General features: G+C 33.9%; 1 protein-coding gene across 2 annotated transcripts in view; it reads right to left on the bottom strand.

Annotated features, from left to right (window-relative positions):
• Positions 1-24,325, bottom strand: part of uvrag (UV radiation resistance associated gene) — a 331,183-nt gene that overhangs the window by 165,019 nt on the left and 141,839 nt on the right. Inside the window, exons 9-12 of one of the 2 annotated variants that reach the window (XM_039744584.1) lie at positions 17,072-17,156; positions 12,852-12,939; positions 12,625-12,685; positions 9,019-9,084 (exon numbers count right to left, since the gene is read on the bottom strand). In XM_039744584.1, the coding sequence (XP_039600518.1) occupies positions 9,019-9,084; positions 12,625-12,685; positions 12,852-12,939; positions 17,072-17,156 (300 nt within the window). The remainder of the gene's footprint in view (positions 1-9,018; positions 9,085-12,624; positions 12,686-12,851; positions 12,940-17,071; positions 17,157-24,325) is intronic. The other variant, XM_039744585.1, reaches the window with a different exon arrangement.

Below are 24,325 nucleotides of genomic sequence, written 5' to 3'. Positions count from 1 at the left end.
CACTTGCTTGCAATAACATATTTTTAGTAACTTCAATATTTTGCCTGGAGTCCTCATAGACTAGTATGTCTAAGCTGTGATTGTGTGTAAAAACTGATCCATGTATCTGCTATTTGGGGGACACCATTTTCATTTAACAATTAGGCTACACAACATGAAAGCAAGTAGCTAACTTTGGTCAACAGATGGATTTCATACCAACACTACTATTACAGTTACTGAAACCATACCAATCATGTCTTTCCAGAATTTTTTTTTTTTTTAAATCTTCATCCAAACAAAATTACATTTAGCCTTTGACAGTATAATGAAGGTGAATGCATGATCCCATTTACTCCATTTGTAGAATCACAGGGAGCTAGAGCATTTCTGATGGAGCAGTAGTTGAAGGAAAACTAATCTTAATTGTTTGTTGGCAGGTCACATAGCTCCTTTAACCTCCACAACTGCAATAAAATAAAGGGAACATACGGGCTTTACAGTATACCATAAAACATGAGGAGATTCTGAATCGCAAACTGCAGATTCGTCTCTTTTCCTTTTTTATATTTAAAATCAAGTCACCCTTTTTTGGCTTTTGCTTACTTTTTCAGGTGAATTATTTCAATAGTCATACATGCATTCATTGTGGAATGCAAAATAGTTCTTTTTTTTGGATATACTTTGTTAATCCCTGAAGAGATATTGTCTTTTTGCATAGCATTTGGCGGCCAGAGCATTTTTTAGGTTAAGGGTCTTGCTCAAGGGCCCAGCAGAGTAGGATCCCTTCTGGCAGTAATTGGATTTGAACTGGTAACATTCCGAGTCATCCTTTGATTCTTTACTACCCTATTACTAGCCCATTCAGGTTTTGAATCCACTCCTGTTACCAATCAATTATTATCTGCATACTGTTTTTCTCCAAAAACAAGACAAGTCTTATATTAATTTTTCCTCCAAAAGTTATGCTAGGACTTATTTTCAAGGGATGTCTTGTTTTTCCATGAACAACAATCTACATTTATTCTTGAACAAAAATCTACATTTCTCTTTATTATAAAAAAAAATCTTGAAAGGTTTGGAAAGAGATGATACGCGATTTTCTTGGAGACTCTAATGACCCGCAAGACAAGGCAGTGAGACAAAAGGCCAGGTGCTGCACAGACTTTTAAATGATTGACAAGCAGCTCGGCAGCAGTAAGACAGCGACTGATCCGACTGCATCTCCTTAGCATGCGTTCAGCCCCCCCTTCACAACGCAAGTGGCAGAGATGCAAAAAGGCTGGCGCGCAGCGCACCCCAGCGGGTGGGCAAGTGAAGAGAGCCGGGGGCACAACCACCTAGAATTCTTGAACAAAAATCTACATTTATTCAAATACAGTCATGTCATCATCTTCTGGAACATCATCATAACTCTCCAAACCCCGAATTCCATTATGAATTTCTTGCGACTACATTTCCTTTAGAACAATTGGCCCCAATCTCTCATGTCTAGCAAGACAGCTTTCCTTAAATGAGCACCTCTTATCCATGTAGCCTGCTCGTAGTACATTCGGATATCCAACTTCTCCTCTTTGCAAAAAGCAGTAAGATTTTTGCCCTGGGACTCCTCCACAATTCCTTTTTTTTACTCGACAGAATAGCTCTTTCTTTTTTCACTCATCTTGTCTTAGGGTCAAAATACCAGTATTATTTTCTGTTTATCTGTGTACATACAGTAGCGGTAGGCGTTTATCGCTCATCCAAAGGTGCCTGTGCAGGATTGTAACTAGGGCTTATTTTTGGAGTAGGGCTTATATTACGAGCATCCTGAAAAATCATGCTAGGGCTTATTTTCAGGGAAACACGGTAGTACTTTTCACCAAGCACACTCTCTGTAGGAGTTTTATCCTACAGCATATTAATAATAGTTTATCGGTAAATATATATTTGTGTAAGAATATATTTTTCACCACTATTGGATAAATAACATCACCTTACAGTTTAGTTAGGCAGTGTTCATGAAAATGGATGTCAATTCCACAGCAAGACAAGTTACCACTTTCACCATTTATATGTGACTGGATGAAAAGAGCACACACCTAGGCTTCACTGAACGAAAATTGAGATGGCTATGTTGTAAGTGGATGTACTTTGTAAATAGTCTCAAGTCTGTTCTGCAGGAAATATTCCAACACAGTGGTACTGTATATTAGATAGCAGTCTAGTACTTCTGTTATATAAATGGTTACTATACTATGTGGGCACTTTTCCCTTTCTGTACACCACATCTGAATCATGACATGGTATATTGTATAACAGTTTACTAGTACAGTACATGGAAAAAGTCAGAGTGTATCCTGGCTGAATAAGGCAACGCCATCAATTTTCAAATAGTTATTTAAGGTAAGGAAGACACAACACTTTGAGGTAAGGTAGATATACTTACTAGTCAAAGTAGTACAGAGTATTGAGATTTTGCATGTTGGTTTGCATGTGCAATTACAGATGTCACTCTATTCTGTACATGTGAAAATAATGGTCATATAAAGTTATAGATGCAGGCAGCTTTCTCTATGGTTATATAAACTGAAATTAGTTTTTCTCTACTGTTGAAATTCAAATATGTATTTATTATTGAATTCATCTGAAGAAAATAGCATTCCATACAATCAAGACTAACTTTTACAACAAAGAAAATAACATTACATACAATGAAGGCAAACTTAACAAACCTGAATTCAACCCCCTTCCGAGAAAGAGGTAGAGCCAACAGCATAAGCTTTAAAAACAACAAAGAAGAGAGCATATACTTTCCCTCAATATAAAAGCTTATTCCAAACTTGTATTAATTAGATCTTGCCATATTTTTAAAAAGTTTTGAACATATCCTCTAAATGAGAATTTTATTTTTTCCAATTTCAAATAGTACAGATTATCAGTTACCCACAGACTTATAACAGGTGGGCCTGGATTCTTCCAGTTGAGCAAGATTTATCTGCGTGCCAGTAGTTCGGTATAGGCAATTACAATGAATTTGTCCTCCACTTTAAGTCCATCCAGGAGTACACCAAACACAGCTGTTAATGGGTTAATCTTATTAGCCTTCTCATCGTGTTCATAGTAACAATGTCACAATTTAAAGATGAACTGTTCCATTTCTTTTGTTGTCAAGAGGTTACACTCTAATTGCAGAACCGGTTTCTCCCTATACAGTGCCTCATTTGGAGACCTAGCATATTCTTCATCTATTCTGGTGATTTTGCTAATTAGTTCTGACACCTTCTTGGTTTCCAATTTATTTTTTGTGGGAGAGATATGAAATAATCTGCTTTCTTAAAAAAGCCTCAGAATTTTCCAAATTATTTCTGCAGAGACCTCTGAGAAATTCAAATATTTATCAATAAATATTAAAAAACAGTAAATCTGACAATGAATACAACTACAGTAGAGTCCATTGATAGTATTCAAAAAGATCCACTCTTCCATCTATTCATTTTCTGAATCTGCTAATTCCAATACAGAGACATAGGGACTAAAACTAGCATAAGACCAGCCCCACTATTGGTCAAAGTTAGACATAAAGAGACCCAGAAAAAGAACACCTCTGATTTCCTCTATTATTGTACATTTTTAAAACCAAATGTCAGGTCTTCAAAGAAAAATTAATATTGCAGCACCCAATATGTAATTTACTGAATGAAAAAAGGATCCAGCACCAACTAGAAGGAGGAGGAGGAGGTTGGGAGATTGCGCTGATTACAGAGCTATGTGAAAAGCCATTACATTTAACACTAGAATTACCAGAGCCAACAAAGAAACCCAGAAATCTGTCCCACCTTAAATCCCTTTGCACCTCTCTGTCAGGGTCTTTTGTCTTCTAAATGTGTCAATAAGCCCAAGCAGCAAGCAGCCTGCTATACAATCCCCTCCCTCCGAACAGGCAAGAAATTCTCCAAGTTCCTGCCTTGATTGATTATCTGGGAGTGAGCTACCCAGAATTGTAAGGGGAAATAATTTGATGTGTGTTTTGTGTCTACAACAATCTATATAAACACATTGTTAAAACAGAAATGTTTTTAATGTTTTAGTAATAAATAACAAAATGTAGACATGAATTGTATAATGTGTGAAGACTGATGGCCAAATATTAAATAAACACTTTCAAAAAAGGTGCACGTACAATACGACAACTTCCATGGTGCTGTGGTTAGAACTGGTGACTTATAATCCAGCGGTCGTGAGTTCGAAACCGGCTCCCGGCAAATTTATCATTTTGAGTAGTGAGCTGCTCTTATTGTTAATATTATACAATAAAAAACATAAATTTGATTTGTGCCTGTAACAGCCAGTGTAAATTTATAGTATATGTAAAAGTTAGTGTTTTTTTTTCACTTTCATTCTCTCAGTCACGATCACGATACACACTACCGCTCCCCACAGGGATCTGACGCTGTTAGTTTTTATTTGAAACTGGGAATAACTGTAGATGTGAGTGGTGTTTTGAGACAATGCAACTGGAAATTCTCTGATCTGGAGGGATAAAAGCTGACACACAAACGCTGGTGAATCTGCCTTCTTCGTATCTCACCGTCACTTGACTTTTGTTTTTATTCAGTTTTATTGAGTGTTCTTGCTCATGCTGAATTAGTATGCACCTTATGGTCCATGATGTCAAACCAGCTCTGACAAAAAAAACAGAGACATATATGATATTTGGAATAACTCATTTTATGACCTATATAGTACATTTCGGAAAACATTGTGGCACTTATGCAACATTATTCATATTCATTTGCATGCCTTCTTGTGCTTGTAATCAGTGACTGTGTTTTTTTTTTTGATCTTGCCCATGCAGTCTTTGAAATTTTGGTGCATGGGGTGTTTCTTTTGTACTCCAGGACATGCAGAGGAAACAATAGTACAGATAGGTCAGTTCCACGCTATATGTAATCTTCAGATTCAAATGTTAACAGTTCCCACACACCCAAGGACCTCCTCTGCAAGGTGAGCCGTGAACACTCTTCTTTTCTCAGTGGCCCCTGTGCATGCCTTGTACAGTACATGTGCATTGATCACCAGCGAGTCAAGCATGTTATAGCAGACAGCAACCAGCCACCTGCATGGTCCTGCTCACACTGAATAAGCTCTGGCCTTCTGGTGCATGATGTCAACACAGCACAGGGCAAAAAAGAAAGAGAAAAATATATGGGACTTTTTGAAGAAATCATTTTATGACCTGAATAGTATCAATCAGAAAACATCATTGCACTAATACAATATTATTTAAAATATTAAATATTAAAATAAAAAAAGAAATGAAAAAAACCCACTAACTTTTACAAGTGCTATAAATTTACACAGGCTGTTACAGACACAAATCAAATGTATGTTTTTATTGTATAATATTAACAATAATAGCAGCTCACTACTCAAAACGGTAAATTTGCTGGGGAGCTGGTTTCGATCTCACGACCTCCGGATTATAAATTAGCGGATCTTACCGCTGTCGTATTGTATGTGTACCTTTTGTGAAAGTGTTTGTTTGATATTTGGTGATCAGCCTTCACAGATTATACAGTTCATGTCTACATTTTGTCATTTATTACTAAAACATTTTTGTTTTAACGATGTGTTTACATAGATTGTTGTAGACACAAGCCACATATCAAATCATTTTCCCTTACAATCCAGGACAGCTCACTCCCAGATAATCAATCAAGGCAGGAACTGGGAGAACTTCTTGCCCTTTCTAAGGTGCTCGGGGGATGGTTTATCAGGCTGAATGCTGCTTGGGCTTATCGACACATTTAGAAGACAAAAGACGCTGATGGAGAGGTGGGAATTAATTTAAGGTGGGCCAGATTTACGAGATTTTTGGTTGGCTCAGGTAATTCTAGTGTTAATGACAGGTTGCACCATATTAAACTGCAAGAAACTCACCCAAACACTTTTAGCAACTGGATATTATTTTATCACTTTGCTGTAGAGAAAAATTAGCATGAATTAAAAGTTTTTGTAGTATAGCTTTTTTTCCAGTAACACTGGTACTTTTTAGTATAAACCTGTTTCCAACCTTGCCACAACATATATATTGGGTTTATAACTTAACTTTGTAAGTCAGTCCAAAATTTTAATTTTCTTCTTGTCAGCCATTCTGATTTGGTCATACTTTTCTGTTATTAATAACTGTCCACCAGCAAGACAAAAGTAAGCTTCAATTTTAGCTCAGAAACAAATGATCAGGCACTCTCTTAAGAATTTTATAATATTCGCAGTTACTTCAATTATATTATGTTATACAGGTCCTGAGCAACACAGAATTCCAACACCATCATACTTCTATAATCATGTTTCACTACTGGTTTGGAGTTCTTTATTAAGGAATGCTGTCTTTACTGTGTTACAAAAGTTCCACTTCTGTTTCATCTGTCTAAAGAACATTTTCCCAAAAGGGCTGGGTATCATTCAGGTGCTTCCTGTCAAAAGAGAGATGAGCATTTATGTGGTTCGTGCCTTTCTGCTTACCACTAATGCCTGTTTTCACTCAGTGTTTTCCTGATTGTGGAGTACTATTTATCTCATTAACACAAACTAAAATTAAACATATTAATGAAAAAATAATAACTTTGTTAACTATAACAAAAAAAATTGAAAACAACAACTAAACAAGGACAAATAAATAAAAATGAAAAAAAGGCTAGTTCTTGCAATTTTTATTTCGATTTTCATCACAGTTATCTTTGTGCATAATGTACATGCAATCATGCAAAGTTGCTGGTATATTTATTAAAATAGTGAGGTTATAATATTAGCTTACACAAGAACATTGATTTATGCCCATGTGCAAGTAACTCTCACTGAAGCCATTGGAATTTTGCCATCAGCTGGAGTATTCTGAGGATTTCATTGGTCATTTTCAGTTATCAGTCACTTTTACCTTCTAGAACTGAGAGTGAACACTGAAGTCTCATCACTTGCCAATGGCCTGTTCTATGGATTTCATTGGGCATAACTACCTATCATTCACACATGGCTTTTGGTCAGGAGTCTCCAACTCTGTTCCTGGAGCACCACTGCGACTGTATGTTTTCATTCTAGTCTTTTGTTAATTAGTGACCAGTTTTTGCAGCTAATTAACTATTTTAACTCAATTGCCTTGCTGTTTAAGACCCATACTCCTTAATTATTTCTTTTTTTCTTTAATTAGTAGGCAAACAATAATGAGATACAAAATGAGCCAACACATGTTGAGTAACCTGTAACTAGCATAGAATACATGACAATAAAGAAAGGTGAATGTCACAATAATGATGATCTACTTGAGTCAACAAAACATTTAGATGGTACTCTTAGAAAAAAGAAAGTCAAAAGTTTTGGAAATGTCTGCTGTAGCACAATAACACCACCAACAAGCCATGGAATTAATTAACAGGCTTAACAGACAACAAAAACTGGCTTGTAATTTAGAAACTAGTTGGAGTTTCTGGCACCACTTTAGTTGGTCATCTATTGGCTTACTTGATATCTCATTTCTGTTTGGGTGCCATTTAAGGAAAACAATGAAGCAATTTACAGGAATGAACCTAAACAAACAAGTCAATAAAAATTAAGGGAAAAGTAGTTAATTAGCAGCAAACTGGTCAATAATTAAGAAAAGGGTTACAATGAAAACTTGTAGCTGCAGTAGTGCTCCAGGACAAGAAATGAAATGTCCTACTGCAAGCATTTGCTCACTAACTTTGCTACTGGCAAAAATGTAAATGTCCTACATTGATTATAGTAATCTCTAGCTATCAACTTAAATTAAAGAATAAAAAAAAAGATCACTGGATCTCTTAATGTGTAGATCAAAGCACAGTAGATAGTTACAGACTTTTATTCACTGCACTCGGGAGTAATTGCTTTATTATGCAAAGATTTTGCTTGCTTGCAGTCTCAATGCAGTGACAGATTAAATAGACATATACTGCAGCTATTCACCCAACTGATGTTACCCATATACATTAAGTTTTAAGAAAGAAATATTTGTATTCTGCCGTTCCTTAATGATTTGCAAAGAAAATTAACTAGCTCTGTTCTAAAGTATTACTGGACTGTAACATGCTACATTGTCCTCCAATCATGCTTCAATGTAAGGAGAAGAGCCTTAAATGTAGATTAGCATATTTCAGATTGTACATTTCCATTAACATACATATATCATTATCTAAAAAAATGGCTAGAGTTTAAATAGTTAATATATCATGAAATTTAACACATTCAATAATTACTTTTTCCTAGGATTTACAGAAGCACATACAACTTTCTGGAGTAACTCTAGTGATGAGAATTACTACTTACAGTTTATTATTCATGTCAAATTACTAATTACAAATGGTGGGATAGAATCTGACAAGAATATTCTCCAGTTAAGGCACAACCCTCTCAGCCCCCCAAAAAACAAAAATCATGTAGTAAGTCACAGATATAATCCTCAAAAAATAAAGATGCAGTTTTTCAAGCAAAAAAAGTTAAAACAAATGAAGTTTCTTGAGTTGTCTAAAGGAGAAGTCCAGCAATATTCGTGCACAGCTAAAAATATCAAGAAAATTAAGACAGGAATATAAACTTTATACTTTGGCTTCTAAAAATGAAACCGTTTTGTTCTACTTTTAAAAAGTGTGTGCAGGGAAAATTTTCAGACCTTGTCTAAAATACTGTATAACTAATTTTGTCTGTAAAAGGAATTCCAGGCTGAGCATGACAAATCTAAGCTTAAAAAAAGTACAGAAAATTGAGTACATTTTTAATTATTGAAAGCAAAACAACTTTAACAGTTTAAAAACTAAACAGACTTCTTTGATCTTTCAAAAGATCAAATCTATCTTGACACCCTAACTGTAATCAACATAAAGACTCAGTCTGTGGGACAAACAGACAAGCAGAGGTAGTGATCGGGAGGAGGAGGAGGTTGTTCTGTCTAAAGCACACACAAATAAAAAGAAAATCATACTGACAAGTGTTAAGCATATGGGAAGGCCTCACACTTCAGTCACAACACATGCTGGAATTACTCACTATATCGTTTGGTCTTAGGGAGTTTGAGACCAAAACAGCCAACATCTTTAGGAAAATCGTTCACAGCTGCAATATAAATGATGAGTTCTTATGCCAGGGCTTACAGTTACTTCAGTACACATGCATACTCTACACCTCACTTTTAAACTTTTACTTGTGGCGTGAATGAGCATAAACATTGAGCAAAGGGCCATTTTCATACTTGTTTTTGTAACTGGGTAATAGGGTTCAACCTCTAGGATAAACCTGGGCCTCATTATTGCCCAATCCTTTGAAGTCTTATTTTTTTATTTAGAAAAGTAAAATCTGATTTTCCACAATACACAATGTTTTGACAAGCAGGAAATTAAATGAATAACATGCTCCAAAAGTAAAATAATAATTTCTGTTTTAATATTCACACAAGATTTAGCTGATGCCTAAATGTGGTGAATGTCAAGCATAAGCAGATTACAAGAAGTGTGCTTTAGAAAGCAGATTTCTAAGAAATCTGGAAGTCTTAACATTTATTGTAATCATTTGCATCCAACCCCCCTTTTCCATACAGAGCACTCTTGGGAAACATTAATGTTAATTACCACCACTGGGTTCAACTAAACTAACAGGCTAATAATGGATATAAAATGAACATTTTAAGTGTGTTGCTTTAACCTTGGCTTTTATGGATTGGAACACCTTGAAGGATTTTAAACTTAAGGCAAAGAAGAAGTCACTCAAATCCAAGTCAATACTGCTGCAAAACACATCATGCCTTTACAGCCATTATTTGAAAGCCAAAGATTACAAGTTCTCATTATATATGAACCTAAATTGGAATTTCAAGCAGCCTACAAAAATATATATAAAATGCTGTTTTATAACTCATTTTAACAACTCCAAAGTAGAAGTTAATAATGACAATCCAGTATGAACTATATTTCAGACAGAAAAGATATCAAAAGAAAGAATGCGTATTACATCATATCACAATGTACAGAATGTGTTTTGATTAATTCTTTAATAACTCACAACAAAAAAAAAATCTCAAACGATTCACATTTGGGGAAAAGGTGATCATGGATACAAACTGTAAGACAATCAAGAGTTTTGAAGAAATATATTCTCGGCGCAATCCAGTTTTCACTACTTCCTTTCTAGAAGATGCATCCTCCTTTGATTTGTTTTCATAATGTATTCCTATAATGAATTACTCTGTTCCTTTGTTAGTAAAGTCATTAATACCGTTATGGAATAAATAAATACAATATTTTTAACCAAACTTTCTTTGTTATTATTTTTTGGATTTTATAGACTATATTGCAGTAAGTTACAATTCAGTCAGAAATACAGTACAATGCTAAGATTCCAATTTTATCTCCTCTACTCATCTAATGAACACAGAAAGCAGATTCAATATGAAATAATCATTCAAAGATACTAAAGCATTAAAAATCTTAGCAGATTTTCAGTGTGCTTAATTACTTGAGAACAAAATCAGTAAATGCCTGCTAGATTCAAATAATTTTTGGATAGTTCCTTTCAAAGGAAACTTGACTTTTTCCAGATCAATGTAAAAGTTTCTTCTGAATTACTACATCTTAAATATAATCTTCCAGTAACACATTATTTACGTCTATGTACAATCTAGAAACTTTGTTAAAAGTAACTCGACTCATTTTTGTCATCATCCATTATTATCTATTCCTGAAGTGATTGTGACTAGTTTGGAAGAAGATATAAGTAGTATTTCTGGATGCTAATAACAAATGTCAAAGAACTTATTCCTAGGTGATCTTAGGGGGGAAGAGATAATGGATCTTTCAATCAGAATTTAAGATAAAGAATGGAATTTAGACATCCATAAATATTGCCTCTTCAACCACTGAATGCTGTAATTCAGTTTAAAATTGTCCGTTGCTCACGTATATCTCTGTCTAAAATGCATCATGGAAATCGTAAGTGATGTCAACCACTGCCCACCTTGCAGGGTAATATGGTTTACAATAGATAAAAAACAGCAGCCTACAATAAAGCAGGAACTTCTGAATTGTCGACAGGATCAGTAAGGTCCAACTTAACATTTAACATCAAAATATACCAGATCAATGCTTCAGGGAAAAATAAGGAATAGCATACAAGGCTAAACAATTTTTCAAAATAGGTGATCCTAACTAATGATTTTATTCATTTACACCTTACTGCTTTACACAGAGTTGCTAAATAGTAAGTAGTATTTGAACTATATATATGCAGGCTTCAAAATAAGTTCACTTGATGCAATATAGAATTATTTTCCATTTATCCATAGAAACTGCATTTGAAATAATTTATTTAAAAGCTGAAGGTCCTCAATTTGAAATGCTAAAACTCTCAGAGGTATATATACAAAAATGCAAGCTGTGAACCACATTTGTTATTTATTTGTATATGTAGTAGTGTAGGTGAAGATCTCTCATGCATATAAGGTAATTAATTAATTAATTACAGTTAGAATACTTGTCTACATAGACTGCAACAAACAAACCACCATGGACTACATGTTTAAGATCTTAACAAAAATAATATAAAATCAACAAGGAAAAAAAATCTAAGTAAATGGTGTATGACTTGGATGTTTAGTTGCGGTATTTAACTCATAATTCATAAAATAGTAAGTGACAGGATTTAAAGGGTCAAGTATTCTTGCTCAACATACTGTATTCTTCTTTGCACTTCAGCCAACTCAATGCCCTTTTCAGAATACTTACACAATACTTTCACTTACACAAAGACGGTCAACATGTACACAGTGACTTAAAACATATCACAAACATATTACAGCATTGACAGATATCGAGTAAGTAATGTAACATGCAAAATGTTACTTTACTCCAACAACCACTTTATTTTAAAGGCTAGAAACGTCCATAAACACATTTCAAAGTTCTATTCTTGGCACGGTGCACCTATGTAACGAGTAATATGATAAGGGGATGATAAAATTAGACGTGCACTTATAAATTCATGTCTATTTATTTTGTTCTACAAAACATTTTAAGTTGAAATTTGTCTGTGTTATTTCTTAAAGTAGTTTATCTTAATCTATTGAGAGCACAGAAGTAAGGATTTAATGACTTAACAGTTTTAACAGTGACTACTTACTTTCTCACAGCATTATAAATTAGGCTTTTAAAGGCACATTTAAATAAAGGATGAAGGTGGGCACCCACAATTTAAAAAAGAAATAGTAAACAAGCAATGCCTAATTGGTGTATTTAGATTAAATAGATCTTTTTTCTTTAGACCAATAAGGAATAAAACCTTTTTCTGTTATATTACATATATATTTAAATAACTTGCATTCTGTTTAAATCAATATATTCTCTAACCTTATATCACATCAAGATCTGATTGCTACTATTACTTCATATTTATTTGTTTCCCACAGTAAGTTCATCCTGGCATTCTACCTTATTTCAGAGTAATAAATAATCCATTAAAAAACCAAAGCAGAAAAAGAATATCAAGTAACCACCACTTTTAATAGAATGACAGTATATAAACTAGTTTAAAAGGCTAAAAACATTCAAAATGGACCACCAACCAACAGTTATAAAATTCATCTTATGGTAAAATAATTATCTTTACCTTGGAAGTCTTCAGAATTAGGCAGCTTTACTCCACAAATTACAAAATCTGCCTGATTTGCCTGTAAACAAATATAGAAAAATAAATACCCTTTAGTCCTAAATTGGCAGACAATTCCACAATCTCTAAAGTGCAATAATTATTTTTATTTTTAAATATTTGTCTTACAAAAGTTAAAGTTTAAACATTTTACTTTGGATACAAACAATAAATACTTTAAATCTTACCGTACTAATAGGATAAATATAGGACAGTTCCGATAATAGCTGTCTACACCGAAAGGTCAGTTGGGCATTGGTCCTCAGCAATAGTTCTCTGCATTCAAGGAAAGGATATACAAATCTTAGAATGGTTTATAGCTAAGACATTTCTTGCCAAAGGAAAGTAATGCTAAAGCACATCAGCACAGAAGTATAGAAATTTATTTTCCTGTAATCGCTTAATAGTTTTAAATCTGTGTCAACCTATCCTTCAGAGATTGCTTCAATACATTGGTCCTGTGAAAAGCTTGAGAAACAACTAAGCCCAAATTTCTACTAAATGAAGCTATTAAAAGCAATATGGAAGAATCCTGAAGTTAATGTTTATACATTTTGTATGTTTATCTAAGTACCTTCAAGAGAACCTACTTTTTTTTCTTTTCCTCTAATGTAAGATTATTGTAAAATTAAAATAAAGTAAAAATGTACAACTATTACATTTCTTGCCTAGATTTCCTGAGCAATAAATATCATCCATCCATCCATCCATCCAATTATAAAGATTTTTTGTTTTCAGGGCTATGCTAGTATAACTAATGGTTTTACAAAGGTATTCAGCTCCTAATAATTGTTAATATACAGAGTCAAAATAGGCACATCTATCTTTTCAGATATTATTCACTTAATTTGAATGGCTTGCACAAAGAATTGTAATAAAGCTTTCTGTCATTCTGCTTTATTCAAACACTGATAAACGGAAACACTTTGACATCATAAGAAAAACAGAAAAGCTACAAATGCATTTTTGCAGCCATAAACAGCATTATTTTTTGTTTGATATTTATTAGTAAGGTTAAAAGAAAGACTGAAAATCCACATTCAGAAGATCCATGATGATTAAAAATAATAAAAAAAGAGCTGTATTTCAGATATTCACAGTTTACTGTGTTATTAATGTAGGTGATATTTTGTTTGGGAAAAGCAAATTGAATTACTTTTCTGTAAAAAATCAGAAATGCAATGAAAAACATATTCAGTTACACTTTAGGTTAAGTATTCATTATGCATCAACAATTATAGACATTTTATTATTTATGGTGTAAACAGTAATGAATGATTATCAAAAATAATGCATATTAAAATATGTTATTGTTATTTCATATAATGTTAAAAGACTTATGATATAACATGCAAACTGCATGCACCAGAAATGATCTGAGCAATTGGTTTACATGTGACAAAAAATATGGGTACACTACACATAAAGCAAAAAATAAAACGTATGCTTATGTGGTGGTTCACTTTTTACTAGCTGGGGAATTTATTGCCTGGAGTTTGCATGTTCTACCTTCCCTAAAATGTGTTCATGTAGTTTTCTTGTATATAAACTCACATTTGTTTGCAAACTGCAAAGACAAAAGTGTCAGGTTAATTTACACTTTCAAACTGGGACAATGTGACTACATGACGGTGTAACTGTGATTGTGGCAGTTAGTAGCTGACATTACGTCCAAGGTTGTTTCATGGACAAACTGTATAATGATGAAATTAAATTCTATAATGTAACTGTAATGATGGACTTTGTTTAGAAATTAAGTTAATTTTTCTTTTTATTCTTTAATGTTTTTCCTTGTACATCAATGAATTTATTGGAATTGCTATTTTACATTATGTCTGAAACAAAGTTAATTTTGATTGTCATTATGTTTGGTGTTTAACACAACTCAATTTTATTTTCTGCCTCTGTTGCTGACGTTTTTGTTCTTTTAGGGGTGTGTCTTTGAAAGTTGGTCTCGATATGTCATAGGCATGATGCTTTATGAACCTGTGCTGTATGTAGTCTGTATCCAAGACTGCAGACAATATACTGAAACACACTTTAGCAGTGTGCCAATGTTTTACTTGTTATTGAATAATGCAGTATTTCATTTTTTTTACTTTGATTTAGGATTATGTATTCTTTTGATATTTAGGATTATAAGGAATTTTGGTGTTAACTAAGGTGTGTTATTAAGATTCCTGTCCTGTCAAACTTCTAATTCTTAAGAACCTCTGCCTGCTTGTCTCTAGTCGATCATAACAGCAACAAGAGAAATATAGGATTTCAAGTTTCTTTACCTTAAATTAATAATTCTAATTAAACTCTTGTAGGACTGGTGGATAACTGTATTATATTTACAGATTCAGGAATTTGAAATTCTTGTACTTAGTAACTGACAAAACGGAAAACTACATGTAAGTATAAACTTTTTTTCTTTTTTTTTTTTTTTTTAATTATTTGGGATGTTACTCAAAACACTTCAGATTAAAAAGATTCTAAAAGACACTGCATGCATTCCTGGGTATGTCCTCACATTGGCATACATTATAGATAACTGCCAACTGGACAGCATAAGCAAAAAAATACAACATGGAATATAAAATATTTTTGTACACTAACAGTAAATATCATGGTATAAACCTAAATGTTTCTAAAAAGAAGTCCTTCTGACAATTTATATCAAAAGGATAACTGTCTTTTTTTATTATATTTGATCAGTATATACAGTATATTTAAACTGCAGTTAAACAAATTATACTGAGAACAAATTTACCAATTAATGATTACTATTATATGAATGAAATATGTCTATCATAAGTGCAAAAATCCCTTAAATATAAGGTCCACCATGTGCCACCTCACATGTAATATTTTCAAAGTACCATATTTTATTTTCAAAAAGAATTCTTACTACTGTACCAAGTTAACATGAAACATTTTAACTGATAATACATATCTAGGATGGTCTGTCAGTTGTTTCAAATAAATGTTTTGTTGGTCAGTACATTTCAACGTTAGACTAACTAACTAACTACTAGTGTATATACAATATGGACAAACAGTAGTTTGTAAAGTGGTGTGGATGATAGGAGAAATGGGTTAGGGGTTATCCTGAGGGAACAGTATATGTTCTGAGCATTTTGGATGTGAAAAGAGTGTTGGACAGAGCAATGATTGACATGCTGGGAACTGAAGGTGTGACAATGAATATTATTAAGGCATATGCCCCATAAATTGGGTGTGCGATGGATGAGAAAGAATATTCCCATAGAGTGAGTTGGATTAAGTGGTGGAGAGTGTACCCAAGGGAGAGAGAGTGGTGACTGGAGTGGATTTCAATGGACATGTTGGTGAAGAGAGGGAACAGAGGGGATGAGGAAGTGATGGGTAGGTATGGTACCAAGGAGAGAAATGCAGAAGGTCAGATGGTAGTAGATTTTGCGAAAAGGATGGTTATGGTTGTGGTAAATACATATTTTAAAAAGAGGGAGGAACTCAGGGTGACATATAAGACTGGAGGAAGATGCACACAGGTGGATTATATCCTATGAAGGAGGGTCAATATGAAGGAGATTAGAGACTGCAAAGTGGGGGCAAGGAAAAGCGTAGTTAGGCAGCATAGTATGGTGGTCTGTAGGCTGACGGGTGCTTGGTGTGACTTCTGGACAGAGGAAGGCGGACAAAGAAACCTTTTTCAGTAGTGAGACTAGTTATGTTATTTGGGTTGGAGATTGTGGCACTGACAAAAAAGACAGGAGACAGAGGTGGAGGAGGCAGAGTTAAAGATGTTAAGATTTGCATATTTTCAAACCCAGTTAATCCTATTTTTCGTAAATGGGACTAGAAACAAATCACAGAATCATCAGACATAAGGCAAAGACCAAACCAGAACTATTTGGTTTGTCTTTGTGCATACAAAATTTTTATAAAGCGCACTGCCTTAATCTGTGGCGATATGACTGAGAGTTATAAAATAATATTGATTTTACTGTTAAGAATTTTGTATTATGCAGCTGTAGAAAAACACAGGTAAACAAAGGACTGTGAATAAGGCTTAGGGAGAAGAAAAAAAACTTTTAAACACCCCAAAACAAACTAATTTTAGAAAGTGTTGTGTTTCCCAGTCTCAATAATGCACAAGAAACACATTTTAGCATAATGTGTGTGAAAGTTGTAACTAAAAAGATGATAATATGTAAGTTTTTAAGAAAACTCAGGCCCCTCCTTCACATAAGATGTGTGAAACAAAACTCTGTTATTTTGCTCATAACTACTGTCCAGCAACCATGAGCAATTATCAATTTTAAAAACAACAGGTGAATACCAGTGCTATTACATATTTCTGATTAAATAATGAACATACAACTTTAATAAACCTGAATCTTACTGCTGAACAGCTAATCTTTTTCATTTTGTTTTCACTTACCTTCTGGCAGTGCAGTCTTTTTTTTGGTCTTTCAAAAAATCTTGATCTGATTGTAAACTTCTATATTTGTCAGAAAACAACTCCTCTATAAAAAAGAAAAAGTTCAAGTAATATGATAAAGAAGTTAAATAATGCATCAATTTATAAAAATATTTATACTTAGTTTTTTTATATACATAGTATCATTTCAAAGTATAATATTTTAGTACATTTCTTAGTAAACATTTCCTGCAGTGTGGAATGTAACTTTTCAAAAGTACGCTTTTTCAAATACACTATAACTGATTCTTTGTTAAAAAATATTTATATTAATATTAAAATAATGCAATGCAAATATTTTAAACATAATAGGTGACTTACACCTTGACCAAATCTTTTGCTCAATGAAAGAGCTCTGAACTCATAACAAACAAATTGACATGAGAACAACATTAGGGCTTAAACTAGAAAAGACTAGTTAGGTCTCTACAACTTAATGTCAGGAATTACTGGTTCATAAGAAAAAAGGAAAGAAAAAGTTTTATATATTTTTTTTTTGTTCCGAGTTCCCTTTGTGCAGATCTACTGGCTCAGCTCTACCTTAGATTATTCATTTTCACAAGGTTGTGATATCCTTCTAGAATCTTAAACTAACTATAAGAAAGGGTCATTCAAGAAGTAAACATTTGTAACCTGTAAATATTACTGCTGGACTCGAGTCAAAGGAGATTCCAGGGAATTACGTATGTGAGAAAGGTGGTATAAGATGCTACACAGCAGAGAGGTGTTTTACAAGTGTATTACATGCCATGTTCCCCTGAATTATAGAAAGAGGCTCGGAAAAGGTTCTTTAAAGTATTTACGTTGTTTTAGAGAGGGTATAACAACAGGATACAAAGTAATTTCTTAGGCTGAAAATTGTAAAGTATGACACAGCAAAATCAAGAATTTCAAGTTATTATTGCCAGCAACCACAAACCATAATGTACAGTATTTCTTTCATTACAAGTATTATGTACTTTATCTTTATATATAAATGTCTATTCGTGGAAGTGTGTGTGTCTGTCCGGCCCAGAAGCGAGAGGCCAGGGTAAGGGCTCCACTTCCAAGGAAACAGAAAACTCGCTTAGCCCCTGATAACACAAGCAAGGCTAGCATGTCAGCATAATGACACCTCAGAAGAAAGACAAAGTCGCTTAGCCATTAACATTGGTAAAAACGGTATCCTTTTTAGTTTTCCTCCCACCGCTAATGCACAAGCGATGCAAGCACGTCGGCAAAATGAATCCTCCTAGGAGAGGGATGCCCAGAGTATTCTTTCAATTGCCAGATATCTCTACATTTCAATATTTGTTCTGACGATTTCAATAGTTTTTAGGTCCCTGGGCTTATTACAGCACGGGCTTACACAGCTAGTATGTATACAGTATACCCCCAAAATTCACGGGGGTTACATTCCTAGAGCATCTGCGAATTGTGAAAAACCGCAACTTTTAAAAAATGCCTTTTAAATGCCTATTTTTATACTTTAAACCATAAATACAGTATGCCCCCGAAGCACTTTAATTTCGTTGCAAACTCAGCTTAATAAATTAATACATTACCTAAAAACAGAATGTAAAGGTAAACCCATATACGTACTGTACAGTACTGTACTGCTATGTCTCCCGCGGTGCTAGAATATAAATTACCGATGTTACCGCTATACGTACTGTAATAGCGGTGGTAAACCCACTCACCTGGCAATGCATCACAGGGCAGCAGTCAATCAGCAGCAAGGAAAAATGAAAAACGCTCTCAGATTGGCTGCTTTCACTATCCCAAACCACGTTTCCCTCAGCGGTGGTAAACCCACTCAGCTGGAGACACGTCACAGGGCAGCAGTCAATCAGCAGCAAGGAGAAATGAATAACGCTCTCGGATTGGCTACTTTCACCATCCCAAACTGCGTTTCCCTCAGTGGTTGCTTCCTGTTCTCTCTACAGCATAGTATTGCCACGAAAAAAGCCAGAAAAAATTGCAGAGGATATTTGCACCTTTCGCTAACAATTAATAGTTAGGTTCTAAGGAAAAATTAGTGAATGACAGAGTCTGCGAACCCTGAGCCACGACTTTGTGGGGGTCTACTGTACAGTCAATAGGACAATGCACACAAATCATATGGTTAATGACATTCCCATCTAAACAATAATTCAATTTGGCATGAGGAACATTCTACTAAACTCTGTAAAACGAAATATCCAGATACTGCAGTGTTTGGCTCAATATTCAGTTGTACAATACATCAGTTGTTTTTTACTTTTCTTTTTCCAAAATGCTCCACATTATATAGCAGCCCAGTACTTTCTTGTAATTCTGACATGATGGCTATAAATATCACCATTAAGCCTTTGACATACTCATAGGCTTTACTAACAGTACCTCTGGGCATCGCAGAATACTGTATGCAAATTCAGTTAGTCATATTGAAAATGAATGTACATCATCAAGCTTTATTTAAAAGAATATTGAGCAGCTGAAGTTTATGGTAAGCAGCAAGGTTTACAGTAGCTCTCATATATTTTTTTGACCACCAAATTTTAAAAAAATGCTTATCTTTCCTTCCAGAGTGGCTGATACACTTAATCAAATAATAGATTTTCTTCACTTCTTGCAAACTAGTACTGACAGTGCTTACGGTGATAGATGAACAAATTAAGATACAATAATCTATTCCCACTAGCAGAAATAAGCTATTGTGCTATTGTCTGAGTTTACATTATAATGACTATACACTGAGTTCAGAAAGTAAATTTGGAGCTATGCTGATTTAAGAAAAAGACTTTGCCAATTCATAGTTCATCACACACTGACCAAACATCCTAAACAATGACTATAGTCTGCAGTGAAACAATGGCAAGTCTATGAGGTTTGTAATCTTTTCTACAAATTACTATATTTTGAAAAAGAACAGGCTCCAACACCTTGCATTCAGCATTTTTAAAACTACAGCTTAAGACAAAAAAAATCTACAATAATGCATTTACCTTGTTTAAGTATAATAATTATAATAATTTTGAAATACTGTATTCCTATATGTCATAACTCTCTCTTCTTAGTATCTATGATAATAATCGTAAACAAAATTAAAAAGACCGTTCGAATGAGTAAACTTTTAAAACATGTTATGATTGTTTAAGTGAAATCAATTTTTACAGCCAAACAGCAAATGAGAATGCAAAACTGATATTATGGTCCATACTGTGGTCGATATGCATCTATACTAATAAAAGGCAAAGCCCTCACTCACTCACTCACTGACTCACTCACTGACTCATCACTAATTCTCCAACTTCCCGTGTAGATAGAAGGCTGAAATTTGGCAGGCTTATTCCTTACAGCTTACTTACAAAAGTTGGGCAGGTTTCATTTCGAAATTCTACGCATAAGGGTCATAACTGGAAGCTATTTTTCCCCATATAATGTAATGGAGTCTTGAGTTGGAGATGGCCGTGGGGGGCGGAGTTTCCTGTGACATCATCACGCCTCCTACGTAAGTACGTAGAGAACAAGGAAGAACTCCAAGGACAAAACGCCATTTCACAATTGAGAAGGCAGAAAAACATTATGAAGTAAATGATGCATATCCGGAAACAAAGCACGGCGTGAACCGTAAGTTTATATTAAATTAAGTTCATAGACAGGCTGCCACTAGCGCTTGTAATTTAGTGCCTGCCCATATAAGGCCGTCCATCAGCGGCAATCCAATACAAACACTGCCGGTAAATGTTCACGGGTGAAGGACTGTGCTTATGCAGAAGAAGATGAGATGGTCAGGGTGGTGTTTGGCACAAACTCATTGAAACTGCGAGAGAAACTTTTAAATGCCGGGTCTTAGCTGACATTACACGAGATGGCACCAGCACAGCTGGGAACCTTCAATGCAAGAACACCAAGCGGCTCACATGAACTGACGCAATGCGCAGACAAAAAGCAACAGTTCCAAAGAGTGCTGAACAAAAACCGAATTACACAATTGAGACGGCAGCAAAAAAATATGAAGCGTCTTATACATACAATCATATTCATAAGTGCAGCTACTGCGGAAACAAAGCACACGGTGGAAAAAGTGAATGTCCTGCTAAAGGAAGACAGTGTAAAAAAACCCGTGCATGCAGTTTGTCACATCACAGATAAAAAGGAAGACGAGCTGTTTATTGATGCAGTAAGGAACTAATCGATGAATGAAACCTCTTATCTTTACAACGATTGACAAACACGGAATGTAACTTGAACACATCCTACAAATACGAGCCTGATTGAAAGAAATAATGATAATCAAATCCTTGATGACAGCAACATTCAATAACACTCACAAAACAATTACTGTATATTGACAATCATGTTACGTTATTTTTAAAATGTTCCCTTTTCTTTTTCATAACTTCTACTTCTCCACTGCGGTACACGGGTATAAATATATATATAAATGTATATATATACCCCGATCTACAATATATACTTTAGCATAGACAAGCCACACGCTGTGGCTCAATTGTAGAGTCTTCGCCTCTAACGCCGACATTCGAGGTTCGATTCCCGAGAGGGGTTGTACTGACTATGTACGCGCGCTACCTGATTCATTTTACCTTCAGCATCTCTTTGGTTTGGGACGATGAAAAATATTAGGTTAACGCAGAATCATGTTACGTTATTTTAAAATTTTCCCTTTCTTAGCACAAGCACAGCTGAGAAGCTTCGATGCATGTACTCCATAACGCGTTAAAAAATAACGCATTTAATCACACTTTCAATTCCAAGCAAACGGGAACTTTTGTCAATGCATGATTTCCTGGTACATCCATTACACTGATGCACACATCACAGCTACAAAAATGTTAGAGTCGAATAAAGCGCGCTCCTCGACTGATCATTTCGACTTCCCGAGCGCCTTGATAAAAGCATGGTTTTGTGCACACTGAAAAGCAAGCAAAATTTAGATGCATTACAGAAAGCGGACTTTGTGGCTCTTACTGGGGATCATTGGACTTCCGTGACCGTTAGTAATTCTAAATACATCTAATTACAAAATGTTCAATGATCACACTGTTTTAGCCTAATGTACAAAATAATTTTGGCTAATGTTACTCAGAGTTTAAAGAGTAAGCTGGTCAAATTACCTTTTATGTTTCGGACTTATTTTTTTAAGAAGAAAACTGGACTTTATGTTGAAATTTTGGTTATTATTATTTAAAGACAATACTATTCTGAAAATGTACTTAAAGTACTTAAACTACCACTTTATTTTTAAGTCTGCCCAATTTTAACCAGGGATGATATTTTTGTTTCTGTTTTGAATTCAAATGCAGTTTAAAAGCTTTTTTTCAGAAATTAAAACAGCTTCAGTTTACAATATTCATGTCCATGTCTATTATTTGATTCTGTCGCCCACTAAAACCGCTTTTAAATTAAAAAAAAAAAACATTTGCGATTTGGGGCAAATTTACGTGTGCGATTACATACGATTAATCAAGATTAATTCTTACACAGCCTCTAATTAATTGGATTAATTTTTTTAATCGAGTCCCACCCCTAATATATATATGTAGATATATATATGTGGATTTGTATATATAAATGAGTATATACAGTATATATGTAGATATGTATATGTTGTATATACAGTATGTATATATACAGTATGTGTATATATATGTATATGTATATATATGTATGTGTGTATATGTATATATATATATGTGTATAGATGTATATATATATATATATATATATATATATATATATATATATATATATATATATATATGCCAGCAACACTCATGACAATGACAAAACAATTACATTGTCAATCATGTTACGTTATTATTAAAATGTTTCCTTTTCTTTTTACTTCTCCGCTGCCAATCGCAGGTATTTTGCTATATATATATATAATATAAATAGATAGATATGACAACAACACTCATATCAATGACAAAACAATTACATTAACAATCATCTTACGTTATTTTTAAAATGTTTGCTTTTCTTTTTCATAACTTCTTTAACACACTACTTCTCGCTGCGAAGCGCGGGTATTCTGCTAGTCTAAAATAAAATGGATGAATGAAAAAATCTTGTCATCAACTGGTCAGTTATTGTAAAATTAAACTATACTGAAAACTTACAGAGGTTGACTGTACGGTTTTAGAAATTTAGCACATCTGCTTATTTAGAAACCATAAGGTTGCTTACATCTTCAAGCTGTTATTAATGACTTTGTCGATTCCTAGTTAACTTTGTTCAAAGATTCATTTTATGCATCCCATAACATGCAAGACTGAAAAACATCCACAAGCTTGTCATATTAAACATACTATATGAATTCTGTTTTCACTTTTTTTTTCTTCTTTTCTGTAAGCATCTGGTACACATATTTTAGTTTTCCGGAAGCTAGCTTTCCTTCTGATTTAAATAACCCAGCTTCCAAGTGTTACAATAAAAATGCCTTGTTTCTTTTGTCTTTGAAATATGTGGCCAACTGAAATGGCATTGCCCTTAAAAAATAACTGAATACCTGATAAACACTAGATAAAAGACAAAGTTTGTTCTTATGCATCTCCATTTTCTCACAACTACTAAAAATTCATTTGCACGCACAATATATATATACTGTATAGGTATTTATTTGCAAGAAAATGCTGATTGGCATAATATCAAGTGCATAATAAGAAAAAAACATTGGCTCCAATAACTATTTAATCTAAAAGAATATTTTTCTAGAGCACTTTTATAAAGGGCTACTTAAAAGTGCCATTTAGACCAACAAAAATAAAACAATCTACCAATACTGATCCTCTGTCAAATACAATATTAATAAATAAGAACTATATATGCCAAGATCTGGGTATACACATTCATTTTTCATTGAAGCGGCTATCGTCATACTTGTGTAACCTACTGCTGCACTTTCTTATAAACTGACTTTTTTCCATTATACATATTAGAAATTACAGGCTGTGTTATTTCTTTCAATTTTGAAATGTAACAAAAACCTGTACTTTATTTATTTCATTTATTTATTTATTTTAAGAAGTCAGATTCTTCCAAACTCATTTTCCTTACTTTCCACTGTTTATTTTTTCTTCAAGGCTGAGTTAGTCGTATAAACCAAGCTAAATGATAAATTACAAAAGACTCCACCATATATATCATGAATGTGGATTGAGTTTCAACAGTTATGATTCATCCAAACCAAATTCTGGTACCATATGCTACAGCAGGAAAAAAAGGGAG

The sequence above is a fragment of the Polypterus senegalus genome, chromosome 2 (genome assembly GCF_016835505.1).
Source record: "Polypterus senegalus isolate Bchr_013 chromosome 2, ASM1683550v1, whole genome shotgun sequence".
Lineage (NCBI taxonomy): Eukaryota > Metazoa > Chordata > Cladistia > Polypteriformes > Polypteridae > Polypterus > Polypterus senegalus.
This window is presented reverse-complemented; position numbering and strand designations above follow the sequence as displayed.